This window comes from Mustelus asterias, chromosome 24 (assembly GCF_964213995.1).
Source record: "Mustelus asterias chromosome 24, sMusAst1.hap1.1, whole genome shotgun sequence".
NCBI lineage: Eukaryota > Metazoa > Chordata > Chondrichthyes > Carcharhiniformes > Triakidae > Mustelus > Mustelus asterias.
In genome coordinates this window covers 693,444-714,653 of record NC_135824.1, presented here as the reverse complement: position 1 = coordinate 714,653, position 21,210 = coordinate 693,444, and the positions used below count along the sequence as shown (strand labels likewise).

Here is a 21,210-nt window from a genome sequence, read left to right as displayed (position 1 = left end):
TTTAACTGTCCCTTCACAGCAGCTCCTTCACAAACCACCTTCTGGTCGCAGTGACTGCACTTATGCAAATGTGACCTGCAACCGCCAATCACCTTCGCTGCTCTGCTGCCCTCATTTGGACCTGAGCCATATGCAAATTGGCATAGTGTACATAAAATGAGAGATTAATATGTGGCTCAAAGAATGGTGTGGGAGAAGTGGGTTTCGGTTCCATAAGACCATAAGATGTAGGAGCAGAATTAGGCCATTCGGCCCATCGAGTCATTCAATCATGGTTCATGGGACACTGGGATTAATACTAAATAATCAAGGGGCAGAATGGGTTGGGGGAGAAAATAATGGAGCTAAAAGCCAACAAGCCTCCTGGGCCTGGTGGGTTACCTGCTAGGATATTAAAAGTAACCACAGAGATAGCGGATGCACTGGTAGCAATCTTGCAAGAATCCGTAAATTCTGGAAAAGTCCCAGAGGATTGGAAAACTGCCAATGTTACATCCTTATTCAAAAAGGCAGACAAAAAACAGCCTAATGTATGTCATTGGAAAAATGTCCATTAAAAAGGATATAATAACAGAGCATTAAGAAATACATAATTTAAAATCAATCAAGTCGGGAGAATAAAGGAGCTGAATATTATTTAAATGGAGAAAGACTGCAGAAAGCTGCGGCACCGAGGGATTTGGGGTCTTCGTGCATAAATCACAAAAAGCTGACATGCAAGTTCAGCCGGTAATGGGGAAAGCAAATAGAATGTTGGCCTTTATTTCAAAGGGAATGGAGTATAAAAATAGGTAAGTCTTGTTAAAACTATACAAGGTGCTAGTTAGACCACACCAGGAATCCGGAGAACAGTTTTGGTCCCCTTATCTAAGGAAAGATATACTGGCATTGGAGGCAGTCCAGAGAAGGTTCACTAAGTCGATCCCGGGAATGGAGGGATTTTCCTATGAGGAGAGGTGGAGTGGGTTGGGCCTGAACTCATTGGAGTTTAGAAGAATGAGAGGTGACCTTATTGAGACATATCGGATTTTCAGGGGGCTTGACAGGGTCGATATTGAGAGGATGTTTTCCCCTTGTGGGAGAGTCTCGGACCAAAACACACAATCTGAGTAAGGGGGTCGCCCATTGAAGACAGATGAGGAGGAATTTCTTCTCTCAGATGAGAGTGAATCTGTGGAATTATTTTCCGCAATGGGCTGTGGAGGCTGGGTGGTTAATATGTTCCAGGCTGAGATAGACAGATTTTTAATTAGCAAGTGAATCAAAGGTTATGGGGATAAGATGGGAAAGTGAAACAGAATATCAAATCAGTCGTGATCTTATTGAGGCAGGGCAGACTCAATGGGCTCAGAATCTTAGAATCCCACACTGCAGGAGGCCATTCAGCCCATCGAGTTTGCACTGACCATAATCCCACCCATCTATCTCCATAACCTCACGTATTTACCCTGCTAATCCCCCTGACACTAAGGGGCAATTTAGCTTGGCCAATCCATCGAACCGCACATCTTTGGACTGTGGGAGGAAACCCACACAGACACGCAGGCAGAGTGGTCTACTTCTGAGCCTACGCCATATGGTCCTGCAAGTTATGCAAGAAAGTATTAAACACTAGTTAGGCCACAGCTAGAGTACCATGTACGTTCCGGTCACCACTTTACAGGAAGGATGTGATTGTCTTAAAGGAGTTTGAGGACATTGCCAGGAGAATCTATGAGAAAAGATGGGATACGTCAAATTTGTTTACTTTAGAAAAAGGTGGTCAGAGATTTAATTGTGTATAAAGTTATGGGGAATCTACATAGGGAGAACAGGATACATCCCAGAGGTCAAGGGATAATTGACAGGAGGATTAGAGTGGAGTAGAGACAGAATATCAGCGACAGGATGATGGGGATCTGGAACTCTCTGCCTGAAATGCACTTGGGAATGTTGTAAGGACTAAGAGCTTAAAGGTGGCGAGACTGAATTGGAATAAAATACTGTGAATGCTGGAATCTGAAATGAAAACAGTATCTAAGAAACAACAAGTTAGGCAGTATCTGTGGAGAAAGGGAGCTAATCGTTAAAGATTCTTCGCGTTTCGTTAGAATTGGATAGTTCTTGCAAAGTATCAGAGAATGGCCTCATATACTGTAAATACAAGGATTGTGAAACTCTCATATAAGGCACTCAGTGCCTTCCGCCTCCAATTCTACCCACCACCCACATACTCCACACAAATTCTGGTACACGCCTTCAGTCATTACCCTCTTAAGTCATCACAGCAAAGTATCGACTAAAATTCTTACCATTGCAAATGACTTTCATTCACCAGCGTATTTTCTGTTTTCTTTCCAGCCAGCAGCAGGCTGGTAGTCACTGAAGAGGTTGTATTTGTGGATATGCTGACCAGTTTTTGGATGTTAACACTCTGGAGACCTCTGGTGGACAGAAATGTTAAATACACACCTTTCATTTTCACAAATTTTTCCTTAGTAAAGGCCTTGCTGGCAGGTCAGCAAGTTCCATAGGCCAGGTCCTTTAGGTCCATTTCTACTTGACTAAAAATATAATTCTATTTTTCCCAATCATAACCTACCAGAGTAGGTGAACAGTCTTTGGGTTGCAACTTGTCCAAAGGGGGGTTAGGTTGATTGGCCATGATAAATTGACCCCATCAGGCAGATTAGCAGGGTAAACATGTGGGGTTACGGGGATAGGGCCTGGGTGGGATTGTGGTTGGTGCAGACTCGATGGACTGAATGGCCTCCTTCCGCACTGTAGGGATTCTCTGATTCTGTGAACTTTCAAAGTCTTCAAGGGGAAAGCACCAGTCACAGGCCTCAGATAGTTACATGGATAGGATGGGTATAGTGAGATATGGGCCAAATGCAGGCAATTGGGATTAGTTTAGGGGTTTAAAAAGGGCAGCATGGACAAGTTGTGCCAAAGGGCCTGTTTCTATGCTGTAAACCTCGATGACTCTATATCCCAGCAAATTTATCCGGGAGTCTCAAAACCATGACTAGCACTCACGTGGGGAAACCCTTAATCCCATCGTAGCTCATTCATCCAATAGGAAAAGATGAAAAGGTTTAATTACTATTCCTTATTCACTCCATGTATATCGTTGAGTTCTGTAGAAGGGCCACATGGACTCGCAACGTTTGCTGTTTCTCTTTGTACAGACGCTGCCAAACTTGATAAGTTTATCCAGTGTTTTGTTTTTATTCCATGTTCATCATTTTTTGGTGACCTTCTCCCTAATACTCACCCCAAACTCACTTCTCACTGGTTTTAGCCCTTCTCCTACTAACCTGTGTTCCATTTTACTAAGTCAATTTAGTGATATAGATCTTTATCTGGTTTGATCTCAATCATCTCATTTCAGGGCAAATGACCCAGTTTTCCTCCTCACAATTCTATCCTTGTATGTTTCAGGATGAAATCTACAACAGCAAGGTCTATTTGTGCAGTGCTTAAGTTGTGAATAGTTTTCATTAAAAGGAAATTCTAGAGTTGAGAATTTCCATACACGGAGTGCTGATTTTTATCTGCGTGATCAGAAAAAAGTCACGTCTCAGAATATGATCCAGACCAAACCTCGGCTGAAGTGTTCATTACCAATTCTGCTTCACAGGAGGCGCTAGCTTGGTGAATGTGAATGACCCCATTATATAGTAGCCAGTAAAGTTCTTAAAGTTTATTTGTCACAAGTAGGTTTACATTAACACTGCAATGAAGTTACTGTGAAAATCCCCTAGTCGCCACACTCTGGCACCTGTTCGGGTACAGAGGGAGAATTTAGCATGGCCAATGCACCTAACCAGTGCATCTTTCAGACTGTGGGAGGAAACAGAAGCACCCAGAGGAGACCCACGCAGACACGGGGAGAACGTGCAGACTCCACACAGACAGTGACCCAAGGGATGGAACCTTGGAAGTAACTGGATGATCTGTTTGTAACCCCAGAAGGTGTAACCCTAAGAGGTGAAACATTGATGGTGAAACCCCCAAAAAGGCAAAGCCCCAGAAGGTTACAGATGACTCATAATTGACTCCATTCTTACTGCGAGGGAGTTGCTGTTATTGTATTAAGTATTGGTGTGGTGATTACATTTGGTTGTTGTTTTACTGAATCCAGGACCGTGGCGTTGAGGCAGCAGTGCTAATCACTGTGCCATCATGCTGTCTTTACAACTACAATTTCTCCCATCTTCACCCAAATCAGCAGTGGTTAAAATACATCCACCCAATCACTAGTTTGCGGGAACAGGAAACTAGAGCAGCCAAGGATCCTGTGTGGAACTGGGGAGAATTGGAACAGCGGAAGCAGCAGCCCCCTGCAGACCAATGAAATGCTGACAAGGTTCTCAATTAGGACAAATTAATCAAACCTGAATTGTTTCTAAATGTCTTTAATAAAACAAAGTCATTTTTGGCAAAGTTACATCTTTTCCACTTGGATCTTGTGCAGCAACTGCATAGAAGTTCACAATTCTTTTATAAACATTAGCACACCCTGTTCCACAGAATGTATTTGAATAATCAAAATGAACTACAAATCACACATTACAAGGCACTGCATCATAGCTTTCACCCTTCAATACACACAAACTATAAACTAAGTGCTGAAAAGGGTCAAACCTGTCGGGCAGGTGTGAAGCTGCAGCAAAAGTTTAATTTTTTTCTGCCACTGCAAACTTGCAGAATTTGAGGAACGAACAATAAACAAAAGTTCATTTAGCCTGGGTTCCTTTTCAGACAGCTTTCAGTCTCTGGATGGTTTACAAGGCACTTGGTTCCATTAGGACTTTCCAGCCCATCAACACCCAGAAAGGTTTGACCAGATATTTTAGCCATGAACTATGATTTGGACATTCTAGAGTAAATTTAGTAAGGTTATTAAAGCAGTAAAAGTGCATGATCAATTCTGAGATCCAGAAAACTTTTGAGAATTAATTCCGTCATTACAAAAGTGTTCAAGTGCAGAAACTGTTGTGCTTTTCAAAACTATTGGCAGCACAAACCATTAGCTTGTCAGCTAACAGATGCTGGTATTAGAATAGAACATTTTTATAATTGTTTGGTAATAAAATACGTATAGAAAACTAGAAAGTCATAAAGCAACTGGCATCATTTAGGAATATTCAGACACTGGTTCAGTGACAATCTCAACCGTGTCCTCACTCGTTGTACCAACTCGATTCATGATCTGAGGAGGGGAGAAAAAGAGCCATTGAATTATCTTCTGATACAACCGTAAAAATACCGACGCCTTTCAGATCTTCCACAAGATTCAAAATGGAAATAAATCTCAGAACAGCAATCGGTTCCAAGTAAACATGGAACAGAATGATGGAAACAGATTACTACTTTGATCTGGATATAGAAACATTGTCAAATTCTCTTCCTCACTGGAGGGATGTAATTTAAAACCAAGCTTCTCTCTGATTCCAGAGACGGCTGGAATTAAAGTTTGTTTGTAGAAAGGATAAAGCAAGTAGAACCCTCTGCTCACAAAACAACCTGCAGCTTGTCCAGCTTTGATCAGGTGACTGCCACAGTGCCAGTCAACGTGAACAAAGCATTACACTCCAGAAAGAAAAATAGCTAAAACAAAAAGAAAGAATGTGAAACGAAATCCACTACTTTCCTCTGGAATTAACTTATCTCGTCGTCTCAAACACGAGATTACAGTCAATGAGCAAAGTTCAGCAGGTCAGGCAGCACATTTATCCAATAAAGCTCCTCTGTGCTATTGCCCTGAATCATCTTCACGGTGGAGGACACAAATAGTTTGCCAAATATTAACAATAGAGGGTTGGCAGCAGGAGAAATACTTAATACAATTAATGTTACCAGAGAGGCAGTGCTGGGTAGACTAATGGGACTGAAGGTGGACAAGTCCCCGGGTCCGGATGGAATGCATCCCAGGGTATTGAAAGAAATGTCAGAGGTAATAGTGGATGCGTTAGTGATTATTTATCAAAACTCGTTGCATTCTGGGGTAGTGCCGGTTGATTGGAAAACGGCTAATGTTACGCCGCTGTTTAAAAAAGGAAGGAGACAAAAGGCGGGTAACTATAGGCCGGTCAGCTTAACGTCTGTAGTAGGGAAAATGCTGGAATCCATTATTAAAGAGGAGATAGCAGGGCATCTGGATAGAAATGGTTCCATCAATCAGACGCAGCATGGATTCATGAGGGGAAAGTCGTGCTTGACGAACATGTTGGATTTTTATGAAGATGTGACTAGGGCGGTTGATGGAGGAGAACCGGTGGATGCGGTGTTTTTGGATTTCCAAAAGGCGTTTGATAAGGTGCCCCATAAAAGGCTGCTGAAGAAGATTAGGGCACACGGAGTTGGGGGTAGTGTGTTAAAGTGGATTGGGGACTGGCTATCCGACAGGAAGCAAAGAGTCGGAATAAATGGGTGTTTTTCCGGTTGGAGGAAGGTAACTAGTGGCGTGCCGCAGGGATCGGTACTCGGGCCGCAACTGTTTACCATTTATATAGATGATCTGGAGGAGGGGACGGAGTGTAGGGTAACGAAGTTTGCAGACGACACAAAGATAAGTGGAAAAGTGAATCGTGTGGAGGACGGAGAAGATCTGCAGAGAGATTTGGACAGGCTGAGTGAGTGGGCGAGGATATGGCAAATGGAGTATAACGTTGAGAAATGCGAGGTTATACACTTGAGGAAATAATAACAAATGGGATTACTATCTCAATGGAAACAAATTAAAACATGCTACCGTGCAAAGGGACCTGGGGGTCCTTGTGCATGAGACGCAAAAGCCCAGTCTGCAGGTACAACAGGTGATCAAGAAGGCAAATGGGATATTGGCCTATATTGCGAAGGGGATAGAATATAAAAGCAGGGATGTCTTGATGCACCTGTACAGGGCATTGGTGAGGCCGCAGCTGGAATACTGTGTGCAATATTGGTCCCCTTATATGAGGAAGGATATATTGGCATTGGAGGGAGTGCAGAGAAGGTTCACCAGGTTGATACCGGAGATGAGGGGTTTGGATTATGAGGAGAGGCTGAGGAGATTGGGTTTGTACTCGGAGTTTAGAAGGATGAGGGGGGATCTTATGGAGACTTATAAGATAATGCGGGGGCTGGATAGGGTGGAGGCAGAGAGATTCTTTCCACTTAGTAAGGAAGTTAAAACTAGAGGACACAGCCTCAAAATAAAGGGGGGTCGGTTTAAGACAGAGTTGAACATAGAACATAGAACATTACAGCGCAGAACAGGCCCTTCGGCCCACGATGTTGCACCGACCAGTTAAAAAAAAACTGTGACCCTCCAACCTAAACCAATTTCTTTTCGTCCATGAACCTATCTACGGATCTCTTAAACGCCCCCAAACTAGGCGCATTTACTACTGATGCTGGCAGGGCATTCCAATCCCTCACCACCCTCTGGGTAAAGAACCTACCCCTGACATCGGTTCTATAACTACCCCCCCTCAATTTAAAGCCATGCCCCCTCGTGCTGGATTTCTCCATCAGAGGAAAAAGGCTATCACTATCCACCCTATCTAAACCTCTAATCATCTTATATGTTTCAATAAGATCCCCTCTTAGCCGCCGCCTTTCCAGCGAAAACAATCCCAAATCCCTCAGCCTCTCCTCATAGGATCTCCCCTCCATACCAGGCAACATCCTGGTAAACCTCCTCTGCACCCTCTCCAAAGCCTCCACATCCTTCCTGTAATGTGGGGACCAGAACTGCACACAGTACTCCAAGTGCGGCCGCACCAGAGTTGTGTACAGTTGCAACATAACGCTACGACTCCTAAATTCAATCCCCCTACCAATAAACGCCAAGACACCATATGCCTTCTTAACAACCTTATCTACTTGATTCCCAACTTTCAGGGATCTATGCACACATACACCTAGATCCCTCTGCTCCTCCACACTATTCAAAGTCCTCCCGTTAGCCCTATACTCAACACATCTGTTATTCCTACCAAAGTGAATTACCTCACACTTCTCCGCATTAAACTCCATCCGCCACCTCTCGGCCCAACTTTGCAACCTGTCTAAGTCTTCCTGCAAACTACGACACCCTTCCTCACTGTCTACCACACCACCGACTTTGGTGTCATCAGCAAATTTGCTAATCCACCCAACTATACCCTCATCCAGATCATTAATAAATATTACAAACAGCAGTGGCCCCAAAACAGATCCCTGAGGTACACCACTTGTAACCGCACTCCATGATGAATATTTACTATCAACCACCACCCTCTGTTTCCTATCCGCTAGCCAATTCCTGATCCAATTTCCTAGATCACCCCCAATCCCATACATCTGCATTTTCTGCAGAAGCCTACCATGGTGAACCTTATCAAACGCCTTACTAAAATCCATATATACCACGTCCACTGCCTTGCCCCCATCCACCTCCTTGGTCACTTTCTCAAAAAACTCAATAAGGTTAGTAAGGCACGACCTACCTGCCACAAAACCATGCTGACTATCACCTATCAATTCATTACTCTCCAAATAACTATAAATCCTATCCCTTATAATTTTTTCCAACATCTTGCCGACAACAGAAGTGAGACTCACCGGTCTATAATTTGAGGAGGAACTTCTTCTCCCAGAGGGTGGTGAATCTCTGGAATTCTCTGCCCACTGAGGTGGTGGAGGCTACCTCACTGAATATGTTTAAAGCGCGGATGGATGGATTCCTGAGCGGTAAGGGAATTAAGGGTTATGGGGATCAGGCGGGTAAGTGGTACTGATCCACGTCAGATCAGCCATGATCTTATTGAATGGCGGGGCAGGCTCGAGGGGCTAGATGGCCTACTCCTGCTCCTATTTCTTATGTTCTTATGTTCTTATCTGCAGGGAATGTTACTGATCCTGCCAGATGATGTGGGATTACAGACCTGAAGATTTTATCCGTGGCAATTCACCTGCTTTCCTACTACGGCACCCAATTTAACTACCACCTCAAAACATTAATTATTCACCCTCCTAGAATCGCCAGGCCACCCAGAAGCATTGGCTTTTTTGCGTGTCCATTGTCACATCATTTTCCTCGGGCAAGAATCCGCAGCTTTACTGTTCCACATGCTTAAAGCTTTCGTTAGTAACTTGCTGCAGATGAATCGAATGATTAGCATCACCCTGTTTATTAAATTGCACTGATTCCTCCAGCTCCCTTCACCACCAAGAAGCACATATCTTACACTCAGCAGGAAATCAGAAATAGAATCAAGTACCACAGTCCAAGCAAACATCTCAAGTGTTAAATTTTAATTCCAATTTGCCAAAGTATAAAATGACAACACAATTTATTAGTTTTAATGGAATCTGTGATAGTTTCCCATCAAAACGGGAAGAAATAGCAGCAAAATATTTGGCAAAAGGTTTAGAGAATCAGATTGCAAATGCCTGCATGTTGTTAAAGCCGATAGTGTAAAACTGATAAACTTTAATAGTATACCACACCTTGTAATAAAGGTTCACTGGGGATATCCAAAACCTAGGGAGATCGGTTGCATTAGATTGTTACTAGACAGGAACCCCTCTCACACTGGCACCATTTCCTGACCATGATGCTCATCAAATCTTTAACTTTAAGCCATTGACTCAAATGTCCCACAGCAATGCAAATATATTTCTGAATGCAGTGAGCCCACCCAACTTCACATCAGTTGGAAACAGGGCTTTGCATTGAACAATTATATATTCGATATGAATAGCACCGACACGCAAGGGTAATCCCCCATTCTATTACACAAAAATAGTTGACAGCCTTCCTTTTATGGGTAATAAGATTGCAACTGCATAAACTACACTTATACCATCTCGGAAGTAGCCAGCGATTGACAAATAAATCTCTTCCACGTAGAAGATGATAACTTTTCACTGCGGTCTAAACTGGATTCAAAGTTTTATCATCTTTCATGGCTGCTGGCATACCCCCAGAGAAAGGGAGCCACCTTCTGGAACCCCCCCCCCCCCCACCACTGCAAGCAAGCTGGTGTTCCTTTTTGACTTTTCAGTAGTGGTTTGGAACAACTGAGTGGCTTGCTGGGCCATTTTGGAGGGCAGTTAAGGGTTAACCACATTGCTGTGGGTCTGGAGTCACGTATAAACCTGACCAGGAAAGGACACATTTCCTTTGTTAGTGATCCAGATGAGCTTTTACAAAAAACAATTATAGTCTCAGTCATCAGGCGGCACGGTGGCACAGTGGTTAGCACTGCTGCCTCACAGCGCCAGGGACCCGGGTTCGATTCCCAGCTTGGGTCACTGTGTGTAGAGTTTGCACATTCTCCCTGTGTTTGTGTGGGTTTCCTCCGGGGGCTCCGGTTTCCTCCCACAGTCCAAAGATGTGCGTGTTAGGTGGATTGGCCACGCTAAATTGCCCCTTAGTGTCAGGGGGACCAGCTATGGCAAATGCATGGGGTTACAGCCTGGGTGGGATTGTGGTCGATGCAGACTCGATGGGCTGAATGGCCTCCTTCTGCACTGTAGGGATTCAATTATCATTACCGAGCTTACATTTGGAATTATGAACTGTGTTAACTATTTGAACCCAAGCACCCACATCATTGGCCTCTTGATTATTAATCCAGCGACTTCACCATTTTGCCTCCATCTCCCCTTAGCAACAACAGGACCGCATACACGTCCCTCGCATTAACCTGACAAAAGTGGTTGCCATTGAAGAAACTTGGGAGGCCTGCAAAGATCAAATCCTCTCAAGTGAAGACAGGTGGCTAGTCACACAAGAATACACAAAAAAACCTCACAGGGCAAAAGTGCAATGTGTTTATATAACAATTTGGAAAATGAAACAATGGGAGGAGGGAGGACTTCAGTTAGCACATACACTCAGACAGTTGTATTTTGTGATAGAAGTTTAATTATATTCTATACAAAAATGTATAGAAAGAGTTAAAGAATTCTGCTAACCTCATAACCACTTCCTGCCCAAAACATTTTCATTTCCTTCCGCCTCCAGGCAAGCACAGAGCAGGTGATGAGTGTACATGGCACCAGGTAGAGCAAAGCAGGTTGCGCCATCTTCGTCAGGATCAGAGCAATAAATGTCAAAATCATGCCAACTGCATAAGCTAGAAAACAACAAAATTAAACATTGTCACACTTTTAATATTCTATCAATTACATATCCAAACCCCCCCCCCCCCATATCCTGGAAGCGCCAAACATGCTCAAGTTAATCGTCAGCATGGGATACGAGTGCAAGAGTCACAGATTCGGACCCTAGCCCAGGATACACTGAAGGCATTTGAGGAATTGATAGCAGTTGGCTCTGCAGACAACATCTTGATCAGCTTGCCATTCATCTCATTACAGTTTAAAATACATTTGAAATTAAGCATTCATACTCAGCAAGATGCCACAAGTTATAAGATCATAATAGAAGCAGCAATTGCCATTATTTCCATCCAACCTGTCGTCATTCAATAAGATCATGACTGGCTCGATCTTGGCCTTAACTCCACACTCCTGTCCGTCCCCATAACCCCGAGTCTCCTGTTGATTAGCTCAGCCTGGTTTATATTCAGTGACGGCCTCCCCTGCTCTCTGTGCGAGAATTCCACAGATTGAAAACCCTCAGAAGAAATTCCTGCTAAATTGTCTGAAATGGCAGACTAAGTTTTAAACTGTGCCCCGTAGTTTAAGAAGAAAACATTTTTTCAGAATCTATCCTGTCAAATCCCCACATCTTACACGCTTCAGTACAATCACCTCATCCTCCTAAACTCCAATGAGTATGGGCCCAACCATAGAAAAGTTACAGCACAGGAGGCGGCCATTCAGCCCATATTGTCCATGCCAGCCCAAGGATACCCAGGTGTCCTTTCTAATCCCACCTTCCGGTACCTGGCTCATAGCACATTGATTACAGCAATTAATGCGCAGACCCAGGAACTTTCTAACATTTCCTTACAAGACAACTCCTTCATCCCAGGAATCAGCCGACTGAACCTTCTCTGAATTGCTTTCAATACAAGTACATCCCTCCTTAGACAAAGAGACCAAAATTGTAGAGTGCTCCAGTGCAGCCTCATGAACATCTAGTACAGTTGTAGCAAGAATTCTCTCATGCTATACCCCATCCCGCTTGCGGTAAGGATCAACATTCCTAATTACTTGCTGCACATACATACTGACATTGTGATTCACATACTCGGGATACAGCATTGTCATCTTTCTTGTCATAAAGACACGAGACCCCAAACTTAAATCAAACCTTTTTTTTTGCTCATTTAAAAAGTAGACTTTGCTGGAACAAAAGCTAGCTGCCTCAGGTCATATTCACAATTTGCTACAATTTAAGTATCCAACCCTCACGATTGTGGAATCTCTCACCACTCATTATAAGGACACATTACAAATGACCAAATCCAGGGACCAGCAGATGATCCATCTCCCCAGCCTGGTTCTATAACAAGGGGAAGCCTCAAAACCTGTTATACCAGGAGAAGCACTAAAAGACACCATTTACATCCCAAGGTGAAGAGGCATAGAAACACCTTGTGAGCCTGGCTCATTAATGGTCAATGTCACATGACCCAAGCTCCACCCTTTGGAAAGTTTGAAATTGCAACTCAATCTGCTGTTTACCTACAGCCTGCAAACATCAAAGCAGTATTCCAGACTGACAGACAGTCTGCATCAAGCCTTAGTCTCCTCAGACCTCGTATCTCTGCAAGATTCCTGCCATTGCCTGCTGAGCAGACCAAGTCTCTGTCTACCATCTCGAATATACTCTATCCTACAAAGCAGGAACCGTTAAGCAGCCTATAGACTGCTCCCACCAGTGACTTATTTGCTTTGCTATTTATTTCTACCCCAAGCTGATTTTACCTTTTGATCCTCCAAACCAAAATCATTGATCACGACTGCACCGATCTCATCCTTGATTAACAGAGCTACCCCACCTTTCCCTTTATTCCTGTCCTTCTGAAATATCGAATACCCTCGAATATTCTAGTTCCAGCCATGCCTCACAATTTGGGCTATCAATTCATCCAACTTGCTAAGAACACCACATGCATCCAGATAAAGAGCCTTTAATGCTGTCATTTGATTATTTTTGCTTTCTCTGACCTTATTTGTTGGTGCACATTGGTAAGTTGCACTTTTGGCCAGTCCTTTCTCTTTCCAACACTCCCTTCATGCACATCCTCTCCTTCACTATTTATTTCAAAGCCTTCATTTTATGACCTGCCAGGACATTAACTCTTGTATGGTTCAGGTGAAAGCTGTCCCAGACGTACAGCCCCCTCCTTCCCCAGTACTGGTGCCATTGTTCCATGAATCAATTTTTCCCCACACCAAACTTAGCCACGAATTCAACTCTCTGATCTTATTTACCCTCTGCCAATTTGTTTGTGGCTCAAGTAGTAATCCAGTGATTATTACTTAATTATATGTAAAGCTAAAATATTTGGGAGGTCAAAGCATTTTTTTTCTGACTCTCTGATCCAACTACCCAGATCTAGATTAGATCAGCACCAATAAAGACTCTGTTCAGAAGAACGAACAGGGCCATTGGACCATACATCAGACAAGACTTTGAAAAATTAATTCACTGCTGTTTACTGACTCTGTTATTGTTCACGAGCATGGATTGAATCAAAACTATTTCTTCAGTATTGAGTTTGTTTTGCAAATATTTTTACCTATAGTGCACAAAACGAAGTAGATGTTGGAGGTATTTGTCAGCAAATCAAATCTTCGGCAATAAGCAACCAATAATCCTGCAGGAGAACACAGCACCGTCAAAACTGGAGCAACAAGTACAATTATCATGTCGATTATAAAATACAAAATTCCTCTTCGACAGTCGGTTCTCTGAAGTTAGCACTGCGCAGAATGCTGAATCTACAGCTTTAACAACAGCTTTCAATACTGAAGCTTTTCAATTTAATCCACATGGATATATCTGACCTGAAACTTTATCTCTACTTAACTTAGACCATTCACCTGGAACTGAAATTCTCGCAATTACCAAACTGCATCCCAAACCTTTACCCTGTTAACAGCACATCTCAAACCCCTGTATGGCTCTGCTCCAGAGTGTGGATCCACCCCACTATACAAGCAAGCTCTTAGCATGGTCTCCATTTTCCTTTAACTTTGAATTAATCATCATTTCCCATTTGACAGCTAATTATTCAACCAGCTGCCACCTGATCTGAAACCCTCCAATCCCTTCCCTGCCTTCGAAAACATCCTAAATTAATGTGTTTAAACTTGCCCATTCTCTCCTCCCCTTGATGAATATCATAATCACATTGCCATAATCTTCGAAGCTGATTTTTTTCCTTTAATTACCATCAAAATACATATTTAAACTCATAACATACTTGGAATTAAATTTACAATAACAGTCACATGATTAAACTTGCAATATTCACTTCGGGCTTGTGCGGCAGATGGAATTAAAATTTTAAATATTGGTAGCTATAAATTCCATATTGTACGGGTGAACTAACAAATGTGGGATAGTCTGCAATGATGACAAGCTGCAGGTTTGTAATATCCCCAGTTATCACCAAGTCATTCCAGGGATGGAGAGATGCAGAAATATTTTCACTCACCCGGCACAATAATATCCCCAAATCCCAGCAAAGAAAACGGCATTCCACATAAGGTCGCGACAGACTTCACCAATCTCGGCACTCTGATAACCACAGGCAACTATAAGAAACATAACTGATCAGTGGAGCACAAGGGTTAATTTACTGCTCTTGAACCTACAAGGGTAGGGGATTGAAGTGTGAACTGTGCTGCGAAGTTGGGTAGAGTAATTGTAGGTTGGTGTTTGTGAGATTGTAAATGGTCGGTGGGAAAAGCATTGCTTTTCCTTTAAAAGGTGCTTTTTCTGCGCTTTGAGAGTTTAAAAAAATGCAAGTACACGGAGTGCCCAAACTGAAACATTTGTATTGAAAGGCCAAGCAGCAGTGTAACCAGGCTTCTGATTTTTTTGAATTCAGCCAATCAATTTGAATTAGGCACTTAGATACCAAGAACCTATTAAATTTAAATCCGATGATTTTGGCAACCTAGGACCAATCCTATTGTGGGAAATATTGATATGTCATCGCAAGTATATTGGGGGGGGGGGGGGGGGGGGGAGATGAAAGGAGAGAGCAACTGCCACCTGCCAGAGATAACAGCTCACAGCACCATCTAGAGAGCAAAGGCACCAAAAAAGAGGTTCCAGAGAGAAGAATCAACAGAGAAGGCTCAGAATATTCCGGAAGACACAAAACCCGGTTGCAATTTAGAACAACTAAATTCTATTTTTTTTGTTAATGAGTGGAAATCTTTATTGGACAGCATTTCATTAGAATCTTGATTTATTCGGGAATAGTTAATGGTTAGAGGGGATTTATGCGGTTTGTTGATTGTTTAGTAAATTTGTTCACAGTTAGATAAATAAATTGTGTGCTGATTTTAGAGTGTGTCAGGGAGTTATTTTGTATTTAACCACCAGGGGTCGCTGAAGGGCCGGTCACACCACTTCTCTCTCACTGTTTACAGATTATAAGGAGAGGTACTCCTCTCTGGGTGCTTTGGTGTTAGTTCTCGGGGGGAGGGAGGGGATCAACCTCCACTTTCTAACAACTGTGATACTTCAATATTCTTAAGCTTTCACTGAACTGGATTTTAAAGGGTAAAAAAACTCACCATTTTAAAGTTAAAGTTTATTTATTAGTCACAAGTAGGCTTACATTAACACTGCAATGAGGTTACTGTGAAAATCCTCTAGTTGCCACACTCTGGCACCTGTTCGGGTACACTGAGGGAGAATTCAGCACGGCCAATTCACCTAACCAGCACATCTTTCTGACTGTGGGAGGAAACTGGAGCACCTGAAGGAAACCCATGCAGACACGGGGAGAATGTGCAGACTCCGCACAGACAGTGATCCAAGCCAGGAATCGCACCCAGGTCCCTGGAGCTGTGAGGCAGCAGTGCTAACCACTGTGCCTCCGTGCCGCCCTAGTTAGTTATATTCTGACAACACGAGTAATCTGTGTACACAGCTACATGACATTCTCAGCTAGGAAGCTGGAAACCACATGTCCCAATAATGGTTTATATAGTGAACACAACAAGCATTCAATTCACAGCTGCAACAGTTTAGTCAGAACACACGATACGAGACTCACCACCACAAACACAGCTCTAAAAAGCACTTTTGCACTAAATGGTTTGGTCCAATCAGAACAGGCCAGGTCAGAGGTATATATAGTTGATTACACGGATAAGCTGGGAGCAAAATTTCCCCAACAATTCCAAGTTATTAAAACATTGTAGAAATGAAAGTTGGAAGCAGCAAGCAACTTGTGGCTAGTTTTGCAGTCAGCTACAAAGCGATGGTATTGATGGCTGACCTGGTAAAAAGATCCAGTGATCTGGTGGAATTCCCCTTTTTAAAAATCAGGTTGAATTTAGGCACCGAGCAACAGTGCTGTCATCAAGCGGGGGAAGCAGCCAATCATATTCAAGAATTTACTTCCCAGTGTGTGTGTAAGGTCCACTTAAATTTTCACTTATTAAACATTTTGAACAGAAAATAAATGATTTAAATACACACACGGACTGGAGGTGGAGGCAGATAATGAAAAATTTGACATTCCACCAACGTAAAGTTAAATTTTCCAATGCCAGGGAGGTTTTCCAGCAGAAAATGTTAATACCTTGTTAAACGCAGCGACAAGCTGCAAACATGTAAACTCTACCTCAGGAGAATAAGAATCCCAGACAGCAATTTCTGGATTAAACTGCTTTAGTTTCATTAAAAGAGCTTAAGAAGCTGATGTCCAAGAATAACCGTATTGCAGCTATGAGCTCCTCTTCAAGGAGGGGGTAATGGTGACCAAGGAGGATGTGCATATACCAAAACACCCAGAATTGGCAGACAAGAATGTCCCTAAGCTGCACGTAATGAAGGCCATGCAGTCTTTGAAACCCTGTGGTTAAAGGAGCTGGTTGCTTGGCAACACCACTACTGGTATTTAACAAACGGGAGCACCCTGACTACCTTCTCCAGAAATTGTTCCTGCCACCCTACATCGCCAGACCAGCCCCGAGACAGCCAGGCCAAGACCTAAAGGTCTGGCTAAGGACTGTCTAGCTTGCCTTTGTGGTGAAACTGACAGAGACACTTACAGTCAGACTGCTCCCCTTGGTTCAGACAAGGAGGCTGACACCGTGCTGGGGCAGAATTCCAGTGGAGAGGCGGATTTTGGCGTGGTCGCGGATAACCGCAACAAGTGTGCACAATTTGTCGTGTAAAAAAAAAAGTCAATTGAAAAACAAAAACAAACTGCACAAACTTCAGAGGTTGCTGACCATAAACTCCAACAGAACTAGCTTCACCATCAATACTAGCGTTAAATCTGGGCCATTTTGCTGTTCGAGATTGCATACAAAGTTTAGGAGCAGGAGGAGGCCATTCGGTCCCTCGAGCCTGTCCTGCCATTCAGTAAGATCATGGCTGATCTGATTGTGGCTTCAATTTTACATTCTGCCCACTCCGGATATAGGAATTTATCTACCTCTGCTTTAAAAATATTCACTGACACTGCCTCCACCACACTCTGCAAAAGAGAATGCCAAAGATTCACAAACTACAGGCAAATAATTTCTTGTCTCCGTGTTAAATGCGAGACCCCCTATTTTTAAACTGCCTTAACCTCGTTCCAGTCTCTCCACAGGGGAAAACGTTCTCTCACATCCACCTTGTCAAGTTCCCTCAGGATCTCATGTTTCAATATGATCACCTTTAATCTTCTCAGAGTTTAGCGCCAACCTGCCCTCATCAGACAACCCCTTACTCCTGGGAATGTGTCGTGTGAACCTTCTGTGAATTGATTCCGACACAGAGGTAAAACCTACGTGGGAAATCGAGGCTGACTATATTTTGGTTGGAAATGGATTGATAATTTTATAGGTCTGAAAATAAACTGCCCCCCCTCCCGCCCCCCAACAGCAATACAAGCTGGACTCCGATAAAATAACTTTTTCCAACTAGTGTTTCGAATTCTCTTCCCCAGAGAGCAGTGGAAGCTGGGTCATTAATTATATTCACAGGAATGTAGAAAACAGAAGCAGGAGGAGGCCATTCAGCCCTTCGAGCCTGTTCCACCATTCATTATGATCATGGCTGATCATCGAATTCAATATCCTGATCTCACCTCCCCCCATATCCCGTGATCCCCTTAGCCCCAATTCAAGGCTGACTTGGACAGATTTCTGATCCACAAGGGAATTAAGGGTTATGGGAAACAAGTAATGAAATGAAGTTGAGGCCACAATCAGATCAGCTGTGATCTTACTGATTCACAGAACAGGCTCAAGGGGCCGAATGGCCTACTCCTATAATTTATGATCTACTACCACAGGACTCCATTTAGTTTAACTTTGTAAAGCATAATGAACACACTGCTGAGTTTAAAGTCTTTATGCAGATAATTATGAAAATATCTCCGAAATAGGCCCCCCTCTGGCCTGCTCCTCATGACTGATTGTTTATGTTTCAAATTCCACATTCCCATTTACACCAATAACCTCGGTTTCCTTTCCCAAGAAGGATCTTTCTAATTCTGCTGTGAAAATATTCAATGACTCCGCCTCCACCATCAATTGAGGCCGAGTTCCAAAGTCTCACAATCTTCAGAAAAAAAACTCTATCTCTGTCCTAAAAGGGCGATCCCTAGTTTTAAAACAATGCCACCTAGTTCTGGACTCACCCACAAGAGGAAACTTCCTTTGCACATCCACATTGTTAATAACATTCAGGACCTTATATACTTCAATCAAGTTATCCCTCACTCTTCTAAACTCTAATGGAAACAAGCCTAGGTCAACCTGCTCATTCCAGGTATCAATCTAGTGAACCTTCTCTGAACCACCTCCAATGCACTTACAACCTTCCTTAAATAAGGAGACCAAATCTGCACGCAACATTCAAGGTGCGCTCTCACAATGCCCTGCAGAACTGAAGCACAACATCTTTACTTATGTTAAATTCCTCTTGCAATAAAGGATGCCAATCCATTAGTCTTAATTACTTGCTGAACCTGCATACTTTGTGACTCATGCACCAGAACATCTCGATCCCTCTGTACCTCAGAAATCTGCAGCGGTTCTGTTTAATATTCTGCTTTTTGCTCTTCCTGTCAAAGTGAACTTCACATTTTCCCACATTACACTCCATCTGCTAGATTATTGCCCATTCACCCAACCTATCCATATCTGTCTGCAACCTCATGTCCTCTTCACAACATACTTTCCTACTTGTCTTTGCTTCATCTGCAAATTTAGCCATTGATACAAATGATAAAACGTTGAGGCCCCAGCACTGACCCACGCACCCCGTGGGACTCTCTTTGTTACATCCTGCCAATCCGAAAAAGACCCATTTATGCATACTCTGTTTTCTGGCAGTCAGCCAATCTTCTATCCGTGTGAATGTGCTACCCCTTACACCATGAACTTTTATTTTCAGCAATAACATTTGCTGTGGCACCTTATCAAATGCCTTCGGGAAACCCAAGTGCAGCAGGTCTCTTAGCTCCCCTTTATCCACAGCACGTTACTTCAAAGAACTCCACTAAATTGGTTAAACAGGATTTCCCTTGCACAAAACCATGCTGACTCTGCCTGCTTGATGTTATTGCTGGGCACAAGTTAATGATTGATTCTAGTGCCTTTCCCGTGACAGACATCAAGCTAATTGGGCTATAGTTCCCTGCTTTCTGCCTCCCTCCCTTCCTGAATAGAGGGGGCACATTTACTACTTTCCAGTCTGATGGAACTTTCCAGAATCTAGTGAATTTTGGAAAATTAACACCAATGCCTCTAACTACATTATTAGCCACACCTCTTTTAAGACTCTAGGATTTCAGGACCCAGAGACACGTCAGCCACAGCTCCAGCTTACTCAGCACCACTTTCCCAGTGATAGTCATTTCTCCAGGTTCCTCTTTCTTTTTCACCTCAATCTACAGCTATTACTGGAATGTTTGTCGTATCTTCTATTATGACGACAGCAGTAAAATATTTGTTCATCCCACCTGCCATTTCTTTATCCACTTAACTCTTCCTTCTCACACTCTGGAGGCCAACACTCACATTCTTTACTCTCTTCCTTTTTAAATACTCGTTAAAAAGTCCTGCTATCCATTTGAACATTTCTGATCCATTTCCAAAGGCTTAAGGCTTCTCAACTATGTCATTTTAGAGTTTCCCCTCTTCTCCAAGCATTTTATAACAAAAAGCATCACAGACCACTGTGAATCGGAGGATACATTTCAGAACAGTGACATATTGGAAATGAAAGTGGCCTTGTGCCCAATACTTATCTTTCAGAGAGCAAAAGGTCACTCAAAAGTGAAAGCGCTTTCTCAGGGGCACTGCAATAATGTGCTGCTTATTCTAATTGTGCAATGGGCCAGCTCACCTTATCTATCAGCTAGAATCCCAAAGCACAAATCTTCTACATGAGGAGCAATCTGCTGGAAATGGGAGTGGACAGAATAATAAAAAGGAGGAAGCACCAAGCTTAAAGCACTCAAGAAACACAAGTACTGAGGGGGAAAGGCTGTCCGACGCAGGTGAAGAACCTCCAGCACCCAGTATCTCCGACTCATTCAGGTAACCAAAGGCCTGCCCCAGCAACCCACCATTCACTCTCTGCAGCAGATGTGTGGCAGGTAGCTGGGACAGGCCTCTGGTTATCTTTGCAGCAGGGAAATGATTCTCCACAACGCCCATTCCTGCACTCATTGTTAAAGTACTTTATAACCAAAACACTCTCAATGCACAATTTAAAAAAAAAAGATATCATCAGATCTAGGCCACTGCTCGGTTTAGCTGCTGAACAAGAATCTCAGCCTAAACATTCCCAGAGCACAACAATGGACAGAAAAAGCATTTTTCTTTTCCATTGTCCTCAAACAGAAATTCAAGGACAGGACAGTCAACCAGGTATTGTCAACCATCGTTTATAGCTGCCTGTAGCGAGGAGGTTTAATCTGTGAAGGGCTACAGATGATAATTAAAATACAAGCGATTAACTCGTCCCAACATAACAATTCTAACTTTGACGGTTACGAATACAGTTCTTACTTTTTCACCGTGAGCCAATGGTTCAACTGCATGTCCCATGAGGTAGTTTCCAGTATTCTAGAATTAAAC

The 21,210-nt window shown here is 43.0% G+C and overlaps 1 protein-coding gene and 1 pseudogene across 4 annotated transcripts in view; one reads left to right on the top strand and one right to left on the bottom strand.

Moving 5' to 3' along the window:
• Nucleotides 1-4,381: 4,381 nt before the first annotated feature.
• The window catches only part of sppl2a (signal peptide peptidase like 2A), a 46,241-nt gene continuing 29,412 nt past the window's right edge, over nucleotides 4,382-21,210 (bottom strand). Inside the window, exons 12-17 of one of the 4 annotated variants that reach the window (XM_078241107.1) lie at nucleotides 21,142-21,198; nucleotides 14,598-14,697; nucleotides 13,677-13,754; nucleotides 10,936-11,096; nucleotides 9,463-9,496; nucleotides 4,391-5,197 (exon numbers count right to left, since the gene is read on the bottom strand). In XM_078241107.1, coding sequence (XP_078097233.1) covers nucleotides 5,169-5,197; nucleotides 9,463-9,496; nucleotides 10,936-11,096; nucleotides 13,677-13,754; nucleotides 14,598-14,697; nucleotides 21,142-21,198 — 459 coding nt within the window. In that variant the 3' untranslated portion in view covers nucleotides 4,391-5,168. Of the gene's footprint in view, nucleotides 5,198-9,462; nucleotides 9,497-10,935; nucleotides 11,097-13,676; nucleotides 13,755-14,597; nucleotides 14,698-21,141; nucleotides 21,199-21,210 lie in introns of all 4 variants that reach the window. The other 3 variants (XM_078241106.1, XM_078241108.1, XM_078241109.1) reach the window with 3 other exon arrangements.
• On the top strand, nucleotides 16,326-17,273 carry LOC144511482 (small ribosomal subunit protein eS10 pseudogene; annotated as a pseudogene).